The following is a 23,551-nucleotide window of genomic DNA, read 5'->3' as shown; positions in this document are numbered from 1 at the left end:
TTTGACCTAGGAAGTGGGAAACTCTGTGTATTGACTCTGACTCACCAGCCAACAATGAGCCTGCTCTGTGGTGGAGTTGACTTCTATGGAGACCCGCAAATCTAAGGTGCTATCACTAGGGTGAAATTTTTTCTTTAGCTTGTAAACCACGAATGCTTTAGGTGAGATGTTGAGAGTAACAGTGTTTTAGTTCGTACATCTGGTTAGATGGTAATGGTTCTCCAGTTTCATGATGACGGGAAAAGTGAGTCCATAGCAGTTGTTTCATCCATCAAGTTGGTAAGAAGGTCTAGTTAGTACATAAACATTACTTTTATAAGACAACACTTTTGGCAAAATTAGCCATCTCCTTTTTCATATATCCAATCTTCTCAGGAAGACTTCTGCTCTCCAGGGTTTTTCTGAAACCATGAAACTCATGGCCTTTTAAGGCCAGTTGCAGGTTTGAGCCTTAAAAAGTATTGTTTTTAAATACTGGCTCATACACTTTTCATACCGGACTGTTGCTGTGATGGGTTATATAGATATGTCAAGTTTTATTCAATTGTCATGCTCTTTTAATAAGAACTCCTCAATTTTAAGCCTTGATGTGAATACAATTGGCCACCTTCCCTAGGATTTCTCACTTAAATATATAATCTGCATTACCTACACAGTATTAAGACATCTGTTCTTGAGTAGGAATGCAAGCATTTGCTTTTCATTGCCGGCTTAAAAATAATTTAAAAACATGACCCAGATAACTTTTGGATGAATTCGGATAAGCACATAGGGAAGGGCAGAGAAGCGTGTTTAAATGAATTGTTTCAGGACATTCTTGTGTCTTTACAGAACCACCCGTGAGTTGTTCCTGGCAGGCATTTGTGTCTGCATGCCCTGTCGGCTGCTTAGGCTCTTTAAAAGTAAGACCTCTGTACAATATATCAGTTTGACACTACACAAATGAGATTGGAGACACCTTTAAGAAGTGATGTTACACAAGGCTGAACATTTATTGTCTTCTCTTAAACACCTGATCATTTTATAATATTGTTTTGTTTTTAACTCTGACAATAAAACTTAATCTTCTTTCCTAACTCTCTGTTAGGTATGAATGAATTGAAAGCTTTCTTATCAGTTTGACGGATACTATATGCTGTTGACTAGGAAAGTTGCAACATAAATCTTTGTAGGCCCTAATAGTTTTGCAACAGTTGCTATGCTACTCAAGGTAAACATTTATATGTGTGTATTTGTCCAAGGAAGATTCATTTTAAGTGTGTTTCTAAAATTGCACTGGCCACAAAAATCCTAATAAAATGACAAGCTATGGTATTTTAGAGGTAAGTAATGACTTATTGTGAAATTATAAGTAGTTCAGATAGTACTATTCCAAACAGGAAATCAGCTTTTCTTTTTTCTAAAAAAGGGGAAAGATGTTAACAAGTGCAGAAAATATTTAAGGTAGCCATAATAAAATACAAAACAGTAAAACACTGATTTTTGAAAAGAACAATGGAAAAGTCAATAAGAAAACTTAACTTTTGCAGCCAAACTTGCTGTCTTGAGCTTGTTCCTATGGCTATTATTTTGTCTGAACTCCTGGGCTGCCAGTTATTTTTCATTAATACAAATATATTTGTTTTTCGGTAATTCTTACATACTGAGTTCACTCTTTTATGGTCCACATTCACCAGGATTTGTGTGATACTTGTTTGGTTACTTGTGTAATTCACAATAGCAGATTCTCATTTCAGCTTTGTTTTGGCAAGATAAAACTCTCTTCTATGATGCAGTATACTTAGCTTCCATAGAATAAGCTTCACAAAGACAAGAATTTTCTCTTGTTTTGTTTATAGTGCTCGCCTCACAGGTTTTTACTTCTGTTCATTTGTTTTATTTTTATTTTTATTTATTTATTTATTTGTTTGTTTATTTTTATCTTTTTTTTTTTTTTTTTTGAGGCAGAGTCTCACTTTATCACCCAGGCTGGAGTGCAGTGGCCCGATCTTGGCTCATTGCAACCTCCACCTCCTGGGTTCAAGTGATTCTCGTCCCTCAGCCTCCTAAGTAGCTGGGATTACAAGCGTGGCCAACATGCCTGGCTAATTTTTTGTATTTTTAGTAGAGATGGGGTTTCACTCTGTTGGCCAGGCTGGTCTCGAACTTCTGAACCTCAAGTGATCCACCTGCCTTGGCTTCGGGAAGTGCTGGGATTACAGGTGTGAGCCACTGCACCTGTGTGAGCCCTTACAGGTTTTTAGATAAATACTTGTTGAATGATTTAATGGACATGGTGTAATATTATCCTTTGATTGCTCCTATATAGATATGGAGAAGTTGATGGCATGTATTAGCATTCGAGGGCTGCCTTAACAAAATACCACAGACTTAAACAGTGGTGCTTTAAACAATGGAAACGTGTTTTCTCAAAATTTTGGTTGGTGGAAATTGAGATCAAGGTGTCAGCAGGTTTGGTTTCTTCGGACATCTCTCTCCTTGACTTGTAGATGTTCATTTTCTTCCTGTGTCTTCAGATGGTCTTCCCTCTCTACTATGTCTGTGTTAAAATTTTCTCTTACGATAAGACCACCAGTCATATTAGATTAGGGTCCACCCTAATTACCTTATTTTACTGATCTCTTTAAAGACCCTGTCTCCAAATACAGACATTCTGAGATACTGCGAGTAGGACTTTAGTAGAATAGAAACTTTGGGTGAACTCTAATTCAGCCCATAACACAACATGTATCTATATTCATTTAAACATTTTGGTATCAGTTTTATAAGCATGGACCTGTTTCCTTCAGATTTTTAGGACCATAACTGCTTCTATTTATAAGCCAGACATGCCTTTCTAGGATATTTGATTTCTTAAAGAGCAAGATAAACTTCATGTACTCTTAAAATTATATATATATATATATATATATATAAATGTAGAATGATACCACAGTTGTACCACAGGGCAGTGTTTCCCAAAACTGATAAGCTAAAACAACAGGGAGAGTTCATAGAAAGAAAAAATAAAGCTCAGTCCCATTATAGCCTTACTAAGTGGTTTATTATATTTTTGAGGCTCTCTAGATAATTTTGCTGAAGCTGCATTGGACCCTCTTGTATCTGACAATTAAATAGAATTTGTAAATGTAAAAGCTGGCAAGAAACTTGAAGGTCATTGACTTTAGCTACCGTATTTTGTAGTGGAGAAAACTGAGGCACAGATAGATAATGCAATTTACTCAAACTCTCTTCCCTACGTGTGAGTATCTCTGGGATTTAGAGTCCAGTCCCTTGACTCCTGATCATAGTTCTCTCATTATCATGTTGTCATTCAGAGTAACTTTCATCAGAGAATTTTAAATACCCGATTTTGTAACAGATCCTTATCTCATAGAGCTGATATTTTAGAAATATACTGTTTGGCAGGACACTTCATCACACAGATTTTAGATGCCTTTTCTGCTCTTTGACAACCTGTCCTTACAAAGTAATAGACCTGAAAGGGTCTAGGCTAGGGCCACACCATCACCAAGGTTGTCATTACTGCCCTGCAGGTGATAACACAGAAGCTTTTCTCTGGCTGAATAAGGGTTGTGGTTTAGTTGTCTACATTGCAGAACACCAAGAAACTCTGCTTCCTGTTTGTATCCATTGCTATCCACTAAATTGTCTTATCACAACCTATAGCTTAAAAGTATACCATCATATTTTTATAAAGAATAAAAGACATAAGAAACAGAATGTGAAAATCCAATTCAAGTCAAGGCATATTTTGCATATTCTAACCAGTTTATCAGCCCAATCATAAGTGTTTTTAAGTATCAAAGGTATTGTTAGAATTTTCTGGATACTAATTATGGGAGAAAATGCTATTAGTCTGTAATGACCAGTAGTACTTTGTTAGAGAGAAAAGGAAAACTTAAAAATTCAAAGACATTTTTTTGTAACTTCTTTTTTTCGTTGCTCCCCCTTTCTCTCTGAGAGTCCCTTTAAACCACTTAGAAAAGCAGAACCTTGAAACTGGACAACTCGGCTGTTCCTTGAACCAGTGGGTGGAGGAACAGTCATGAGAAGGCCCTTAAATAGAAGCACCACTTCCCCTGTTCTGTCCAGGGACTGATTCTTTGAATCCCAGGAACTTATGTTCATTCTTCTTTCCTGTTTTTTGGGTGGGGACCACTGTGTGTGGGGTGTGGTGGGGAAACAGTTGTCTTTCTAAATTTATCAAATTGTAATTTAAATATTTAGAAGCTTAGCGATTTATAACACCAACTGATCTATACATACAGTAACAGAAGATGCTTTTCTCCCAACCTTTAACATTTGAGGGGAAAAGTGTGCAGATTGCAGATACTTCACTGGACCCAAGGTGTGCATCTTTTGTTTGCCCAGTATTACAAGCTTATCTTGTTTTGCCTTCTTTTGTATTAATATTTTGAACTTCATCTCAGCAATATTCATTTCAGTTAGCACTTTGTATTACTTCAAAAGAAATGCTCTGTTCAGAGAATCTCCAACAAATTGGAAGCAATATAAGCCAAATCATTCTTGGATTACTGTCTAATTGAAATTAGCCTACATAACAATTATATTTTATGTTTAAAATACACATCTGCACTCTGACGATTTAATAATGTACACTTTTTGTATTAACTTGCTAGCAGCCACTTATTTTATCTGTACAGATTTTGAAACTTTCCATTTGTAATAATACTTATTCTTTGACTATTACTGACCCCTTAACTTTTACTTTGTAAAACATTTATATATATATATAGGCTTATATTTTTGAAATATGCAAAAATTTGCTTTAAATTTTTACACTATAAATTTAATCAATAGTAACTAAATTGGCTAAATTAAAATTAAAACCTTTTTCAGATCAGTGTTCTCTGTATCTCTAATAGAGTTTTCAGTCATAGTTCTGTCAAAGCAATTTTATGTTCTTTTGGCAATTATAGAAAACACTGGGTAACAAAAACATACTAGATTTAGTGTCTACTCTCAAAGTTTAAAAGTCTAATGGGTAGAGCAAAAGCATCATAAAATAATTAGAAAATATCTTAGTCCTAATATTTTAGCCAGATCCTTGACATTATTGAAATTAAGTCTTTAACCATTGTACTCTCTCTCTCTCTCTCTCTCTCTCTCTCTGTGTATATATATGTACTTACACATTTCCATGTATCTTTGCTTATCTTTGTGTATCCTGTAACATCATGTCATAAACCTCAAATATACAAAATAAAATTTATTAAAAAAAAAAAAAAAGATGAAAGGGGTAACAGCTGAGTGGAGACTTGGAAAGTACACATGAGTAATCCAGGCAAGGAAGGAGGCCAGACATTGTCATTCCGCTGTGCTTTTCTCATAATGCACACAAAGGCCCTGGAACACTGTAGTTACTCAATAAACTTTTGTTAAAAAAAAAAAAAAAAAGGATGAAATCATTGTTGGCCTAAAGCTGCCAAGTTCATTTCTGCCGATTGTACTCTGTAAGAATGTTCCCCAGTGGGCAGCGGGGCACCCACAAAGCCAGGAGCCCCATGAGGGTTGTGCCTGTCCAGAGAAAGGTACTCCTTTTCCTAGTTTACAGGGCAGCTTCTGCTCTTCAAGCCAAGTGCTCACAGAGCAGCCCACAGAAGGAGTGTCTTTCCAGTTGACCCAATGGAGATAATATGGGACAGTGATGACCCTGTTGTTCCAAGTTTCATGGATGAATTGGATTTTTGAAAGGGTCATTGTAATGGTGAAGGTTTATGATGTAGATCAACAGGGGGAGAGTTTTTGCGTGTGGGGTATGGGGGCAGATTTAGCATAAGTTAAGGTACAAAGTCTGAGATGATATTATGTGTGCAGTAGTCAGCGAAGAGACTAGATTGATTGGAACAAAATGTGCATGTCTCTGATGAGTAGCGGATTAGAGGGGAAGGTGAGCAGAGGTCAGTTTTTGAGGACTCTGAATGCTGTGTAAGGAATTTGGATTTTATCCTCCAGATGAGAAATCACATAGGCATTTGTCCAAATTCATCATAGGATCAGTGATATCTTATTTAGTAGATTAACCCAGGATTATGCAGCATAGAACAAAGGAGAGAGAAATGATTAAAGGTAGGGAGATAAGGTTAGAAGCTGCTATTTATAGTACGTTTTTAGTATCTAGCCCAGGATGGAAGTAATGAGAATGAAAAGGAAGAGCCCATGTGTTAGTGTTTCCCTATACATGGGCATTTAGATTGCTTCCAGTCTTTCTAATCATTGAACATATTTCCATGTGCATAAGTGAAAGAATATTCAGTGCTTATCAGTTACATCAGCTAAAGTGTTATGCCTGTGTACACTAACTTCTGCAGGCAGAGCAGAGGAATTCCAATTTAATCACATCCTCAGTAATCCTTTTTAAAATTCTTGCCAATCTCATCTGTGTGAAATAGTATCCCTTTTTCGTATGTGAAATAATATCTCTCTTTGGATTTCTCTGATAATGAAGTTTAGCATATTTTCATATGTTTATTGACCATTCAAGCTTCTTGTCTGGAATTTGCCCATTTTTCTTCCATTGCCTTTGTCCTTGTTTTTGTATATTCTGGATACTAATCTTGTGACAGTCACATAGTTTGTCAGGGTATTCTCCCAGCGTCTCTCTGATCTCTTAATCTTGTTTATTAGACATTTTATATTAAGATATATTATAGGCAATTTATTAAGCTGATCTTTTATGGTTTAGGCATTTTCTATCTTGATTAATAAGTTATTTAATGTCAAATGATTTCTACGTGTATTTTGTTCTAGATCTTTGGGTTAATTATTTATTATGCAATTTTTAATTTATGTGACACTAATTTGCATAACTACGAGGTAATTTTTCAGATGAAGGAAAATGAAAAGTGGAAAAGAAAAGGAAAATTTGATAAACTGTATTATAGTTTTCACTCTAAGTCTGTAATTGAACCATGAAGATATTTTTAATTTTTTTATATGACCAAAAGATACCCACATCCATCACGGTTTGTGGTAATGAAAATTAATGCCTTTCTCATTGATTTTACAGGAATTCTATCAGAGTTCATCTTCGTGAAGTCTTTGCAGAGTAGTTATTTCTAATTGAATTGAACACAATTTTCCTTCGCACATATTTCCAGCCTTAGTCTTTATAACTTCTTGCATATGTCCAGAAGGAATACATTGTCATTTTTAAAACAGTTAACATATGATTCATTTTACTTTCAGCAATTCACAGAAGCTGTGAGTCCTTCAGTGTTACCCCCTTCAGCTTTGCCACTGGACCTGCTTAATAATGCTATAACTGCCTTCAGTACCTTGGAAGACCTTATTCGATATCTTGAACCAGATAGATGGCAGTTGGACTTAGAAGATCTATATAGGCCAACTTGGCAACTTCTTGGCAAGGCTTTTGTTTTTGGAAGAAAATCCAGAGGTAAGCTCCCTCTTCAGATTAGAACCTCATTTAATTTTTTTTAGCAGCTAATGTTTCAGATTCTTCTGCCACAGCTTAGTTTAAAATTCATCAGTGATGTATTCAATACATTTTCTTATCATTTGAGCATATTTATATGTTGAATAATAATGTATACAAAAGGAGGAACTTAGTTATAACTCAACAGGAATATATTGAAAGGGATACTTCTGAAAATTCCAGTTATATATTATCTTCAAAAATATCATTTTGACGAAGGCCTTCATTGCATTTTACAAAAATCATTGCTTACTCAAACCTAATACTTGGAACATGCGGATTTCGGGACTCAAGAGAAATTATCATAGCTGCAAAACCAGGTTGGGGCTAGAAAAAGGGGATGCTCTACAAAAATGTTTGTCTGCAGTGTCTCCCATGGGTCAGTATTATATCACTTTGCATTTTCTAAGCCTAGACACTTCTAAAAACTATGAGAAATGGCAACGACCCAACATAAAGTAGAATTCATAGTTTTCAAGGCAGGGTTCATAGCAAGAAAACAAGAACCTAAAAGAACCCACAGCATAATAATTTTTAACTATGTAAATTTGCTGTTGAAACAATCACTTTTGCCCATATAGGTGTATCTTTCTCTAAGAGTGAAAGTGCTGTTAATTAAACCTAACTCTACATGGCCAAGAAATTGGAAATAATTTTAACTGAGTTTTCTGTAAGATTACCTAATTTTTTTTAGTAACATTGGAATTGGAAAGCATCCGTATCAGACACAAATGAAAACGTATAGAAATAACCGTTTAATTACAGTGCACTCAAAATATCTGTTTTAGTCTGTCAGAAATATTGAAATCTACAGCTTTGGAGAATGCAGTGACAGCCTAGAGAATTTATATGAAAGGAACAACGTTCAGTTAATTTGAGCCATTTGCAAGGGCAGATTGCACCAGACATGCTCTTCTAAAACTTGTCAGAAGGAAACCCGATTCCTGCTCTTTCCTGCTCTTAAGAGTTGCAGCTTTTTTGGATCATGAGCTTTAATCTCAGCAGGTCATGTTCAGACTTGCCCAGCCCTGGTATTTCGCTATGCCAACAGACGTGGTTTCCTTTTGGCAATATTTGAAGTCAGTGTTCAAGTGCATGGGCAGCCGAGTCCTGTCCAGATGCTGAAAGCTGTTACATATTTATAAGATTTGATCTTGATGAATAACTTGATGAATAACTTACGAGCAACACTTCCCTTCCCTCCCACTTAGGAACAGGAAGATGAAGATCTGCAAGACTAGCTGAAACATCCATGAATAGAGCCCTTGTTAGCAAATTTGAAGTTGATTATCATGTTGATCTGTGAGAAGCAGGGGCAGTGAATCAGGTTCTAAACTGAGATCTAGTTTTTTGACAGCTGATTTCTGGATTTGAGCCTAAAAACGTCCCTTCTAGCCAAGCCTTTATGCCTGAAAATATACGCCTGGTGCTCAAAGATTTGGCCGGAGGCTAGCTTGCATTCGAAAGCATCGGAAGCTGAACCAGATCTTTCAGATATTCATTTAACACTTTCAAAATTGAAGCCCTTTGCAGTTTGCCAAATTTATTAACTTTTTAAGCATGCAGTACGTGTGAGAAAAGCAGTGTATATTTTTGGAACTTTACATAAACTAAAATACAGGTGTGGGATAACATCTATATAGACAAAACTAACTCCCCTCCTGAGAGTATCTCTACAAAAGAACAGGAGTAAAACTTTTAAAAGCTTCTAATTAGACATTGAAATAGATTTCCCACAGAATAAACATCACAGTGTTACCACATTCATCTTAGAAAGACCCCCTCAGATTACTTTACAGTAATAGACTATCTTTGGACTGAATCTCTTAAAAGAATGAACAACTAACAAAGAAAAATATGACTGTTTTTTGTAGCAAAACTTATTAATGACATTTGCATTTAAAAATAATGATTTTGGTTGGTGATGTGCTCAAAATCGGCATTCTTTAGAAAAATAAACTAATACCCATATTTGTTTTCTTAGGAGATAATTATAAAAGGAAAAAAGTCTGAAGACCAACTTTTACAAATATTTGGCAGAGGGAAACTTCTTTAATATTATAGTTAAGCTATTCAGAAAGTATGCTTTGGTACATTATCTTTCTTTTTTTCTTTTCCTTTTTCTCTTTATTTTCTTTGCCTTTTCCCCTCTAAAAGTACTATACAATGTTTCAAGAATATATGACATATGACTTATTTTAACGAAGCTTATATGCATTTGAAGGCTTAGCAATAGGCAGCATAAATTTCAAATATGAAATGCCAAATTTAAAATCCTTAATTATATTTTTAGAAAACTGTGGACTGCATTCATGCTTTCCTTTTTTTTTTTCTTTTTTTTCTTTCACTTTCTTCCTCTAGTTCAGGGTTTTCATTCATACCTTGCTACTGCTACAAAAAAAAATACTGTATTTTCTAAGTCAAGCTTAACTAGTACTTAAAAAGGGCTTTTGACTTTTGTGTCAAACATGATAAATGAGTGGAAGCTAAGTTAAAAGTGTGTTTAAATTTTCACATTGTAGCAGGTATCACAACTTAGTTCACTTGGGAAATCTGTCTAACCTTTTATTGTGGTTAAGTAAACATTTTAAAGGGAACATATACAATCTCATTTTCTGTTGTCATGAAATAACATATTTAAAACTGCTTGACATAGATGAATATGCTTTGAGAGCTGAGAGCTTCTTCACTCACATTCTTAAGAAGTATAATTCTTAAATAAGCATTGAAAACTTTGGCAACCAGATTTTGTGTGCATATTTTAAGTCTTCTTCCTCCTTACCCAGGCATTAAATACTAGAGAAAAGATTCAAATAACCCCAAAAATAGTTTTAACAACAAAAGAGGAATGTGTACATATATATACTATTAGAGCAGCAAAATGAAACCAGGTAAAATATGTTACACCATTTAGCATAATGAGCTCATTACTTTTATTAGGGATAAGCTGGCCTATTCAGGGCATTTGAAAGAAGGATTTGCTCTTAAATATTGAAAAGTTTTGCTTTCACAGGATCATTTTCAGATTAAAAAGAAATCTTTCAGTAGCCAAAATAAACAATGACTTTCCCTTGAGTTAGAAAAATAATTTTTTAACTGAATAAGGTGTTGAAATGGACTCATTGAATTAGGATTTCTTTGGTGCTTTCCTATGCTTGACTCAGGTTTTGGTCTATCATATAGTTTACATACATTTATAATTTACAATTACCTATGCATAATTTTATAATACATTTCTTAAAATACTTAAATTATCAAACACAATTAAGACAATTTAAGTACCAAAAACACCTGGTCACATGTATAACAAATCCAAGAAAATAAGCATTTGATTCTTAATTATCTTGTCACTTAAAAATTAATAAAAATTAGCTTTTAATTTAAAAAAGTGGATTACATCATGATTATTTCTACTTGAAGCCATCTTTAACCAGAAAATAGTTTTCTTCTTTTTCATTCATGTATATTTTATCCATATTAGTGGAAAGGGTACGTTTATTATATTTTAGATAATGTTTCTAAATTTTTTAAATTTAGGAGAAAAAAACCTGAAGGAATGTATGTTATCTGAAAGTATTCAATGTCATTTGAATTGCTTTATTTGAATATTTCTAGGGAAAAAAATAGGCAGAGATATAAGGCAGAAAATAAATTGTATTAGAAGTGTTTATCCTAATAGTAATTACCTACTATTCATGTGATATGTATAAATTCACATTGAACATGACATGTTATTTTGATACAATTTTCCTGAGGCAGAATCATTTTGTGGTTAAAAACAATGGTTCTTTGAGGATTTACTGCAACAATCTGATGAAAGAATATTTTGCTTGGTCCTCAAAAGTAGGTATTCTTTCATAGAATAAAGCATAAACAGCATAGTTAACCAGCTTGCTAAAGGAGTAAGCAGGGGTTATAAATTAGATAAATTAAACATTTCTTCCACGCATTAGCAGGGGAGGGATAGATATCTGAAGGAGTTTAGTTTAGTCTAAATTTCCAAGATGGGAAATCATTCAATGCATTTGAAGCATTGCCTTCCTACAACTTCTGCTCTTATAAAGTATGTCCTTTTTATTCACTCATGGTCTACACAATTGTCTTCAAATGTGCATTTTCTTCATGCTTTTTTTTATATTTTATGATTCTTATTGCCATAGAGATTATAGAAAGTGCTGTTGGCACATTTCAATAAATTGTTCTTCACTAATTGTATCAGCCTAAAATCCTTTTAAGAATTATATTTGTTTTTTAATCAAAGCATTCATCATTTTGCATTTTATTCTTCAGTGTTCTCCATGTCAATTTTTTTTTTTTTTTTTTTTTTTTACTAAGGTTAAAACGTGTGGCCCTTTTTGTCTCTATAAAGTTTCCTATTTATAGCTTTCAACTGTTTTGTTGGCTCTGTTCTTAATATTACACAATGGCATCTCTTTACTGGTTGCTAAGTCATAATGAAGCTTTGTTTACTATGAATTAGAAAGTCCAATTTGCAGTTATATATCTCTAAAATCTACTTACAATAAGAGGGGATATTGTTATGGATATTGCTCATGAAATAACGTAAGATTTCTTTATGAAAAGAGCTTAATGAAATACATCCAGGCTTAAAGCATCAGCATCTATTTTTCTTTGTTCTCTTTTATGCCATATAGTGGTGGATCTGAACCTTCTAACAGAGGAGGTAAGATTATACAGCTGCACACCTCGTAACTTCTCAGTATCCATAAGGGAAGAACTAAAGAGAACCGATACCATTTTCTGGCCAGGTTGTCTCCTGGTTAAACGCTGTGGAGGGAACTGTGCCTGTTGTCTCCACAATTGCAATGAATGTCAATGTGTCCCAAGCAAAGTTACTAAAAAATACCATGAGGTAGGTATACAATTTTCTTTTTTGATTTCCTTTGGGTATTTTATGTCTTTGAACAAAACAGTGAATCTGAAATGCATTTATGTTTGGAAAAAAGATGTAGTATTCATGGGGGAAAAAAAACAAGGTTTACAAATAGTTTATGCCTTTATTTTTTAAAATTAGCACCTTTAATTAAAATTCCAGATATTAGGGATTTAGAAAGATTATTCTCTGGTAGTATAACATGGGTGGTCAGTGAAGTTTTTGCCTCTCATACCAAAAAAAAGTGTTTTCTGAGGGAAAAAAAAAATGAGTAAAGTTTTTCAACTTTTAAACTTTTCAAAATATGAAGGAAAAATATTTCAAAGACAAGCTCAGAGATAAATTATTGTCTACTTTGGAGAAAGGAGAGCTTTGATATTTATTTTTCTACTTGGGGCAACAGAGACTCCTAAGATGACATATTCATAATTATAGTAAACTTTGTATTATTCATGTTGCTTCAAATAACATGTTAAACTTTGTATGGATTTTTTAACCTTTCATCTCTTTATTCTCTGGAATGAAAGAAAATATAATATGGCATGTTAGTAATTATTGTTTTTTAGGACCCTGGGAACCTTAGAACTTGTACTCTTAATGTTTTTGTTAGTGACGGAGTCTCCCAATTATATCCCAAAACCTCCCCCACCAGCATCATATAGCATCATTCTATCAGGAAGCCATCCTTCCTGATGAGTCAACTTTAATTTCTATAAAACATTTACATTAGACCAAGTCAAAATCTGCCTTTCTGACATCATTTCAGTATGACTGCCTTTCCTTTCATTTTTTCCTTTAAATAAGAATATAGAATAAATATCTATCTAATAAATAAAATGATTTTTCGTATGCATCAGGATTTCAGTGAAATCCTTAATGAGGTGAAAGCCTAGCTCTAGAGTGGAAACAGGGTCCCTTGTCTTCACGAATCCAGTGTTTTTTTTTTTCCACTTTATCAAATGCCAACACAATATTGGTGAAGGGCAGGAAAATCATGTCATAGGAAGTGTAGTTTATGAAACCTTGCATGTTTAGGTTACCTAACAGATGAGGGTTTCACTGAAGACTTTATGCATATGAAAAATCATTTTATTTATAAAATATATATTTATTTCATGTTATTTTATTTAGTGGAAAAAATTAAAAGTCATGAAGTAATTTTTAAATGAAGCCAGAAGGGCAGATTTTTATTGGTATAATTTAAAGGCTTTGTAAAATTTAAAGTTGACTTTTCAAAAAGGATGGTTTCCAGATACATGAATGGTACCTGATGCTGCTGGAGGAGGAGATGGGATATAATAATTGAGGAAAACTAAAAGATACGGTAGCATGATAATGTTATTAATAAGATTCTTCCTTTTTGTATCAATCACCAGATTTCTTTGGGGGAAGACATTTTAGCCAAATAAATATATTTTCCTAATGATTTTTCTGAGTCCCACATAAGAATTTTCAGAAAAGCAAGTCAGGAACTTTATATATATATATATATATATATACACACACACACACACACACACACACTTAGATGTCATATCTTCCTTGAAATGCTGGTGTCCTACCAGTCCTAGCATGACTAATTCATCCTCAGCACATCTGTAGGGCTTCAAAGATACTCTATTAGAGAACTTTTATTATTTCAAAATTATTGTCTATTTTTGTTTGTTTCTATTGAATTGAGAGCTGAGGAAATCAAAAGTCACATTACAATGTAATGCTTGAGAACACAAACTCCATAGCTAGACATCCCAGTTTTGAATCTAACATTTGTTTGCTGTGTGACTTGGAGCAAATTGCTTAGCCCTCGTGCCTCAATTCCTCATCTGTAAGGTGACTCTCCAACCCTCATACTCTACCGTGAGGATTTAGTGAGTTGATATTTACAAAACACTTAGAATTAAGCCTGGCAGTTGTCATGCCCTTAATATATATTAGCTGCTCTCTCACTCGTCTTTGCTTTTTCACCGTGCCTAGTCTTATTCTTTGGTTATGGTAAATGATCAATAAAGATTTAATGAATTTTGTCCTGAAGCAGGAAAGGTATTCTGGCCAAAAGATCTACAGGATACTCTGACAATAGTAAACTATTTGTTCCTTTTTCTCTGTTCTTACTCGGCTTAATAATTTTCATCTTGTTTATATTTTTACGTATTTAATAATTTTTAATGAAATAATAGTTTATGTTATTACATTAGGTCTGTTTGTTTTGCACAAACGAACCTAAAAAAATATACCATTCAATTGCCTTATTCCAGTACTGAATCCCTGTTCCCAGTGCTCTGTGGTTCTCAAAAGTTCAAGGTCATTTTGTTTGAATGTGTTGAGCAGTGGTCCATGAGCATTTGTTCCTTGCTGGTTCTCTCTGTTTCTTATCTACTATCTTCCAAAATCTCTGGCTCAGCTTCTTCCTGGACATTCCTTTTTGTGAACTTACCATTTTAATTTCAACCTCTCTGTCTAAATTTTCTGAGATGAACTTTAGCCCTGTTTCTTTCCTGGTGGCATAATCTATGTCCTTTTCCTCTTTAATATTGTCTGGGACCTGCTGACCATTTTCCAAGTCTACTTTTCTCTTCCAAAGTCAAAACTGTCAAAACGAATTAAAAAGAAGAACACTAATTGTGTCCTCCACCATTAGAATTTCTTATACAGGACTTACATTTCTAGAACATTAAGAGATTCTTCTGCTATTTGTAAATCTCCATGAGCATCAGCAAACAAAGACAGGGGACTTTGATTCAGCAAATGCATCTTGGCATATGCATGCTAGAGGAAGCAAGGATTGCAACCTGGCCTGACTCTTAGGACCATGTATGGTGGCCTCTCTAACCTTTTACTTTACATAGTAAATTTTTGTCCTTGCTGAATGGGAAAAGGCATACACGTGGACATAGGAATTGAAGATGTTGGCTATGCCAATATTGCAATTTATCTTACCCCCCCCACCCAACCTCATTCCAGAAACAATTTGTAGCAGGAGTGTGATAAGGAATAGTGCCAATGTCTGAAATGTAGTTAGTCTGACACCCTAAATTGTTCAAAAATAATAAATCAGTACTAACATAAAATAATATTCAGTAGCCATTGAGTTAAATTTCACATTAAAGAAATAAAGTCTAAGTAATTTTTATTCTAGAATTGTGAAATAGATGAGAAAACTACTTTAAAATTTTATAATTTCTAATAGTTATTATGAGACTTTGAAGTTTATCTCTTCAGGAAGAAAGATACTAAATAAATAGAATGTATGAGCAGTGACATTCTGAGTTTATAAAATTATTATCTATCACTCTAATAATTCATCTCTGGCCTAGGTACAAATAAAGGCTGTGTCACTTATTCTATCTAAGCCTCTGTTCACTCATGTGTAAAATAGGGGTAATAATTGTAAATTACTTCATAGAATTCTTGTGAGTTAAAGTATGTAAAAACATTATTATTGTGCCTGGCACCCAGTAAGCATTCAAAAAATGTTAGCTAATTAACCTCTGATATTACCACATACTCCAGTGAGGTACGCATTCTCTGTTTTTCTTTTAAGTCTTTAAATAGAACAGTCATAAGACTTGACTTGTGCCTTTTTGGATTAATGAACATTTTTAGGAATGGTAGCTTTTAGAAGTTACTTTATGAGGTTATCTATGTCATATCCAAAAAGTAGAGATGCTAGAAAATTTCATATTATTTTGTGCTCTGGCCTTTGTTCATAATCCAAACAAAATACAATTTCCTAAACTTTATTGTTTCTATCATAAGCAATAAAATGTCATACACTTAAATAGGTAGCAACATCAAATATTTTAAATAATATTTTATAGAATTACACAATTGTATCTTGTTGTCATAGTATTAAGAGGAAATATGTGTAGTATAAGTGTCAGTCTTGCTGTATTTTTATTAAAACCTTGACAATCCAAATTGCAAATAACTTTATTTAATAGAAGCATCATTGTTATTATTGCCAAACCTCTTCTCACTGCACAGTAGGATCCAGCTGCAGGAAGTTAGCTGTGACTGGGGCTGATGTCTATGAAGTACATCTAATCCATCTCATCAAGTTTATAGAGGACTTGAAGTGTAGCCAAGAAAATTAATGAGTGGCATAATTGAGCAGACTCAGCTGTGGAGTGATCATGTTTCTTTCCACAGTATTTCTTCACTTGAGTGTATTGCATCAAGTGTAAATATTTGTTAAATGTGTGAATAAATGAATGAGTGAAAGAAAGCAACAAACAGAAAAACGAATTGTGTATTGGTAGTTCCAAAATACTTAAGGTGAAATTCTAAAATAGTCAGATAAATAAAATAACGATTGCATGGTGAGTCTTTCCATTTAAGTACAGTTCCTTATTTGGAGACAGAATGCTTCCAAATTGTTGGCATTAAAATGTCTGCCCTTTCATGAAACGATGATGAGGTTTTTTTTCTTTTTTCTTTTTTCTTTTTTGGTGGGAGAGTGTTTTCGTAATGCCTGCTCTAGGAAAAATTAAAATGTGTGTCTTTTTTGGGCCCCAAGATTCTTTTCTAAAACGTTACTTGTTTATAAAAGCAAGTCATAGACATTCGTTGATTTTTAAAGGTGGCTTACTATTGTTCCCTTTCAGGTCCTTCAGTTGAGACCAAAGACTGGTGTCAGAGGATTGCATAAATCACTCACTGATGTGGCCCTAGAGCACCATGAGGAGTGTGACTGTGTGTGCAGAGGGAGCACAGGAGGATAACCGCACCACCAGCAGCAGCTCTTGCCCAGAGCTGTGCAGTGCAGTGGCTGATTCTGTTAGAGAACTTATGCGTTATCTCCATCCTTAATCTCAGTTGTTTGCTTCAAGGACCTTTCATCTTCAGGATTTACAGTGCCTTCTGAAAGAGGAGACATCAAACAGAATTAGGAGTTGTGCAACAGCTCTTTTGGGAGGAGGCCCAAAGGACAGGAGAAAAGGTCTTCAATTGTGGAAAGAAAATTAAATGCTGTATTAAATACGTCACCAGCTAGTTGCAGAGTTACCATGTACCTATTCCACTAGCTGGGTTCTGTATTTCAGTTGTTTTGATACGGCTTAGGGTAATGTCAGTACAGGAAAAAACTGTGCAAGTGAACACCTGATTCTGTTGCCTTGCTTAACTCTAAAGCTCCGTGTCCTGGGCCTCAAATCATATAAAATCTGGATTTTTTTTTTTTTTTTTTTGCTCATATTCACGTATGTAAACCAGAACATTCTATGTACTACAAACCTGGTTTTTAAAAAGGAACTATGTTGCTATGAATTAAACTTGTGTCATGCTGATAGGACAGACTGGATTTTTCATATTTCATATTAAAATTTCTGCCATTTAGAAGAAGAGAACTACATTCATGGTTTGGAAGAGACAAACCTGAAAAGAAGAGTGGCCTTATCTTCACTTTATCTATAAGTCAGTTTATTTGTTTCATTGTGTACATTTTTATATTCTCCTTTTGACATTATAACTGTTGGCTTTTCTAATCTTGTTAAATATATCTATTTTTACCAAAGGTATTTAATATTCTTTTTTATGACAACTTAGATCAACTATTTTTAGCTTGGTAAATTTTTCTAAACAGAATTGTTATAGCCAGAGGAACAAAGATGATATGAAATATTGTTGCTCTGACAAAAATACATGTATTTCATTCTCGTATGGTGCTAGAGTTAGATTAATCCGCATTTTAAAAAAACTGAATTGGAAATCAATAGAATTGGTAAGTTGCAAAGACTTTTTGAAATAATTAAGTTATCATATCTTCCATTCCTGTTATTGGAGATGAAAATAAAAAAAGCAACTGGTGAAAGTAGACATTCACATCCAGCCATTACTAATCTATTCCTTTTTTGGGGAAATCTGAGCCTAGCTCAGAAAAACATAAAGCACCTTGAAAAAGACTTGGCAGCTTCCTGACAAAGCATGCTGTGCTGTGCTGGGCAGTAGGAACACATCCTATTTATTGTGATGTTACGGTTTTATTATCTTAAACTCTGTTCCATACACTTGTATAAATACATGGATATTTTTATGTACAGAAGTATATCCCTTAACCAGTTCACTTATTGTACTCTGGCAATTGAAAAGAAAATCAGTAAAATATTTTGCTTGTAAAATGCTTAATATTGTGCCTAGGTTATGTGGTGACTATTTGAATTAAAAATGTATTGAATCATCAAATAAAAGAATATGGCTATTTTGGGGAGAAAATTATGTGCGTGTGTGTCCTCAAGACTTATCTCTTGGACTCTGAGAAAATGAAACAAAATTTTGTGTTATGATTTTCATTATGCAAAAGTATATGTCAATTCAAAAGACAAAAAAGGGAAAATCCCTGTGAGCCTTCCCTGCCTCTTGTTTCCAATGCCTTTGAGCAGTGGTTTTATTTTTCTTACTGGTCTTAATACAGATTTCTGGTAATTTAGGTTTCACCTGACTGGAAAGTTGTTGTATGGTTTATGAAATGCTTAGTGATAGGTTGTATGGTAGCATGAAACTGGAAAAAAACTCACAGGTTTCCGATCATGTCTTCATTGCCACTGGCAGCTACAAAATGGGGTGAGCATAAATTGATTTGGTGTATGGATTAGTTTACATTGCACACTCCAAAATGTGGTTCCTCAATTCCAGACATAGATTCCTATTCAGGGCTGGTATCTTCAGCATCCTTTCCTCAGCCTTTCAACTTGCCAGAGATGTCTAGTGCCCAGGACCTTCTGTCTTCAGACTACTCTTCAGGCAAGCACCCTTTTCCTGTGCTTTGACACCTGCAGTTCTGCCATGCCCCCAGCTATGTGGAAAACAAAGAAACAAAATGAACCTGTGTGTTCTGTCTTACTTCCTTACCTTTTCCTAGTTTTGTCCTATCCATATAGAGGAAAACTAGATATATAGCTCCGTGGAATATACAAAGTAATTGGCAATTTGCAACTTTCATTAGTAAAGACTACTAAGTCTTAGTAAATGGCCTGTTTAACTGTGTTTAATCCATTGTTTCCAATCTTTGAATGAAATATATTTTTCCCTTTTTTAATATTTATTTTTTGTTTACTTGTAAAATGGTGAGAGCCAGAATTGATTATAAAGGTAGCAGTCCTCAGTTGCCAGTTGGTGAGTGGTTACCATGTGAGCACTAACCACTTTATAATCACTTATAGATCATCCTGTGTATTTTACCAAACACCCACACACACACACACGCAAATAACACGTGTGGCCCTAATTTCTGAGAAGCCCAGTAAGTGTTGACTGTATTGACCACACACTGTTTTGTGTATGATATCTGTATTTCATGCCTTTGTCCTTGAGACATGGGCTGCTTTGCCTAGTGATGTTTATTAAAAAGCAAGCTTTAAATGTCATGAGGCAGGTGTTCATGTCTACATTTTTCATTTCTGCATTCCCTCCCTCCTCTAATAGTTCTCATGTGCACTTGGAAAAGGTGCAAAGACCAAAGTAATGAGAAGCTACACTGTAAGAAACATCCTGGCTATGACTTGGTTATCCTCGGTGCATCTCTGTCTCCAGGTGCATTGACTGTGGTTTGGTTACACTCAGTGCATCCCTGTCTCCAGGTGCATTGACTGTGGTTTGGTTACCCTTGGTGCATCCCTGGCTCCAGGTGCATTGACTACAGTTTGGTTGCCCTTGGTGCATCCCTGGCTCCAGGTGCATTGACTTCTGCTTGTGATTTGGTTTAAGAAAAGACAGAAAATGCAAGTTTTACACTTATTGTAATATCCTTATCTCTAAAAGGATAACTTCTGATATTTTGGACTGTTTCAATTATGTATTATAAACACAGTTAAAAATTATAACATCTTTTACCTTCACAAGAAAGAGTAGGAAAATTGAAAATACAGCAGAACTCTTAGTTCAGATGCTATAACAAAATACTATAGACTGGGAAGCTTTTAAACAACAGAAATTTATTTCTCACCATTGGAGGTTGGAAGTCCACGATCAGGGTACCAGTATGGTCTGGTTCTGGTGAAGGCCGTCTTCTGAATTGCAGACTGTCATCTCTGTGATGTCCTCACTTTGTGGAAAAGATGGTGAGAGAACTCTCGGTGGACCCTTTTGTACGGGCACAATCCTGTTCATTTACAATCTTCCACCCTGATGACCTGATTACCTCCCAAAGATTCCACCTTCTAATACCATCCCATTGGGGGTTAGGGCTTCAAATATGACTTTGCAGGGACACAAACATTTAATCCATTGCAATACATCACTTGCTTTACATACTGTTTTCCCTACATGCCCCATATGTAATCTATCAGGAAGTCTCATTGACTTTGACTTTTTGATCTTTCTTGTATTTGTCTCTCCCTCTCCATTTCTGTAGCTCCTGCCCTAATACAAACCCTCATCATGTCTCACCGCCTTTATCCTGCAACAACTCCATTTTTTGACTCCCTCTCTCCCTGTCTCTCTTCTCCCTCTCCTCTGATCCATCCTTTACTCCACTAACAGGTGTCTTTTCAGACAAATCTGATTGTCACTTGGGTGGAAATTTTATGATGCAACTCCACATGATTAAATTTGAATCGTTGTATAGTGGGCAGAATCCTTCATAATGTCATTGTTTACTAATTTCTGCTCATTTCGTACCATTAAACATAATACAACTCTAGTGAATACTTGTGATTTCCTGAAAATACCAGTATCCCCTCAAATTTCTGGGCTGGCCCATGCTGCGTTTTCTTTGGAGCATTTTCAGAGTGCTGTTCCTACACTTACCTATCTCTGTCACTTCTTCTCAAGTCTCAGCTCAACACCACTTCTCAGTGAAGCTTTCTTTCCCACCTTCTTTCCCACTGGCACCATTTCCATTATGCTTCCAGGGATATTCAATTACAAATACTGTCGTATCATATTATAATGACTTGCTCCCATTTTGATTTCTCATTAGACCCCTAGTCTAATTGCACTTCTAGCAAGAATTATCTCATTCTTCTTTCCCTCAATGCCTAGTTAGGAATTTAATCAAATTAGGGGGTCAGAAACAATTTACATTGATGAGTAAGTAAATATACAAATGAATCAATGTGTGTTTTTCACTGACTATGAAGGAACTCTAGAGTTCCTAAATATCTCTAAACTTCAGCTACCTAATCTATAAAATGAAGTTAGTAGATGGGAACAGGGTGTTTTTAGTGGTAAACAGTCCATTCTACTAGTGCTGTTGGGGCATCTACCAAAAGGAGTAACCCTAACCCTAAAAGGAGCAAGCCAAAAAGTCTTGCTCCTTTTGGTGCAAAGTGATCCAATAATTTTTCGTTTAACGGTTCTTTGAGACTATGTTTTGTTTTCCAGTGAACGACTTTCCTGCCAGTCCTGTCTCAGGTACCATGACAGAGATCTCAGATAACTCTTTTAAAAAGTTGTGGACATTAATACATTTATGTATTCTTCTTATCTTAGACACTTGTTCTATAGTATGATTAAATATTGTCAGAATTTAAAACTATATTTAAAATATGAACATATGAAAATATCCATGATTGATGATTTATAATTTCCTGATGAATAATCCTGACTGATTGAAAAATTGCTGATTGATTTTGCATCATCAAACCTAACATACAGCTGTAGTGAACACTCAGTTTCCTGAAAATACCGATGTCTCCATATATCTCCATGCTAACACATACTGTGTTCTCTTTCTAGGGCACTGTTCCTGCACTTACCTAGCTCAATAATTTCCTCTCACTTTACTAAAATACTAAGTATATCTCTTTATTCTCTGCCTCAGAAAGCATTTGTGCACTGCCTATACCAGATCCAGTTTCTTCCAAAACTGCTAACCTATTACAGTAAATCTTTTTTTTTTTTTCTTTTTGAGACAGTCTCGCTCTGTCCCCCAGGCTGGAGTGCAGTGGCATGATCTCAGCTCACTGCAAACTCCGCCTCCCGGGTTCACGCCATTCTCCTGCCTCAGCCTCCCAAGTAGCTGGGACTACAGGCGCCCGCCACCACACCTGGCTAATTGTTTGTATTTTTAGTAGAGACGGGTTTTCACCATGTTAGCCAGGATGATCTTGATCTCCTGACCTCCTGATCTGCCCACCTCGGCCTCCCAAAACGCTGGGATTACAGGCGTGAGCTACCAGACCTGGCCTATTAAATCTTATCCAATATAAATTTATATGCAATTTAAAGAAGAATTTAACCATTTCCATAGAGAGTATGTATTTTTGGATTAATAACTATATTTTTTTAAAAATTACACATGCAATCCCAGCTGGCTTTTTTACAGAAATTGACAAGCTGATCCTAATATTCATATGGAAATGCAAGACTCCCAAAACAAAATCTCGAACAAGTGCAAAGTAACACTACTCGATTTCAAAACTTACTACAAAGCTACAGAAATAGTGTGGTAAAGTTAATAAAGTGAGACACGGAGATCAATGAAATAGAATTGAGAATCCAGAAATAAATCCTGAAATGTATAGTCAATTGATTTTTGACAAGAATTACAAGAAAATTCAATGGTTAAAGAATAGCGTTTTTGACAAATGGTGTGAAGACAACAGCACATGAACATGTAAAGGATTAAGTTTGGAACCTTTCCTCATACCATGTGTAAAAATTAACCCAAAATGAATCAACAACCTAAATGTAAGAGAGAAAAATCTTACACTTAGAAGAAAATTTGTGTCTTTGGATCAGGCAATGATTCTCAGGACACTAAAACCACAAACTACAGAAAAAAAAAAAAAAAAAAAAAAAAAAACGATGAGCAAGATATCATCAGAATTAAAAGTATTTGTGCTTCAAGGACACCACCACAGAATGAAAGTGTTGGTGAGGATGTGGAGAAACTGGAACTGGTATATTGTTGGTGAGATTATAAAATGTTTCAACCACTTTGGGAAATGTGCAGTTGTTACAAATGTTAAACATAAACTAAATATGACTCAGCAATTTCATTCCTAGCCATATACCGAAGAGAACTGAAAATTCTGCACAGAAATATTCATCACATTTTTCACAATAGCCAAAAAATAGAAATCACTGAAACATCAGTCAACTGATAAATGGATGAACAAAGTATGGTATATGTAAACAATGGAAAATTATTAGGCAATTAAAAGGAATGAAGTACTTATGCACTCTACAGTATGGATTAACCCAGAAAACATTATGCTAGGTGAAAGAAGCCATTCATATTGTATGATTCCATTTATATG

General features: G+C 34.8%; 1 protein-coding gene across 2 annotated transcripts in view; it reads left to right on the top strand.

Annotated features, from left to right (window-relative positions):
* PDGFC (platelet derived growth factor C) overlaps positions 1–18,563 on the top strand; it is a 219,655-nt gene extending 201,092 nt beyond the window's left edge. For both annotated transcript variants that reach the window (XM_078002393.1, XM_001093265.4), the window contains 3 exons: positions 7,213–7,420; positions 12,115–12,332; positions 16,958–18,563. In XM_078002393.1, coding sequence (XP_077858519.1) covers positions 7,213–7,420; positions 12,115–12,332; positions 16,958–17,074 — 543 coding nt within the window. In that variant the 3' untranslated portion in view covers positions 17,075–18,563. The remainder of the gene's footprint in view (positions 1–7,212; positions 7,421–12,114; positions 12,333–16,957) is intronic.
* The last annotated feature ends 4,988 nt before the right edge of the window (positions 18,564–23,551 follow it).

The sequence above is a fragment of the Macaca mulatta genome, chromosome 5 (assembly GCF_049350105.2).
Source record: "Macaca mulatta isolate MMU2019108-1 chromosome 5, T2T-MMU8v2.0, whole genome shotgun sequence".
Lineage (NCBI taxonomy): Eukaryota > Metazoa > Chordata > Mammalia > Primates > Cercopithecidae > Macaca > Macaca mulatta.
This window is presented reverse-complemented; position numbering and strand designations above follow the sequence as displayed.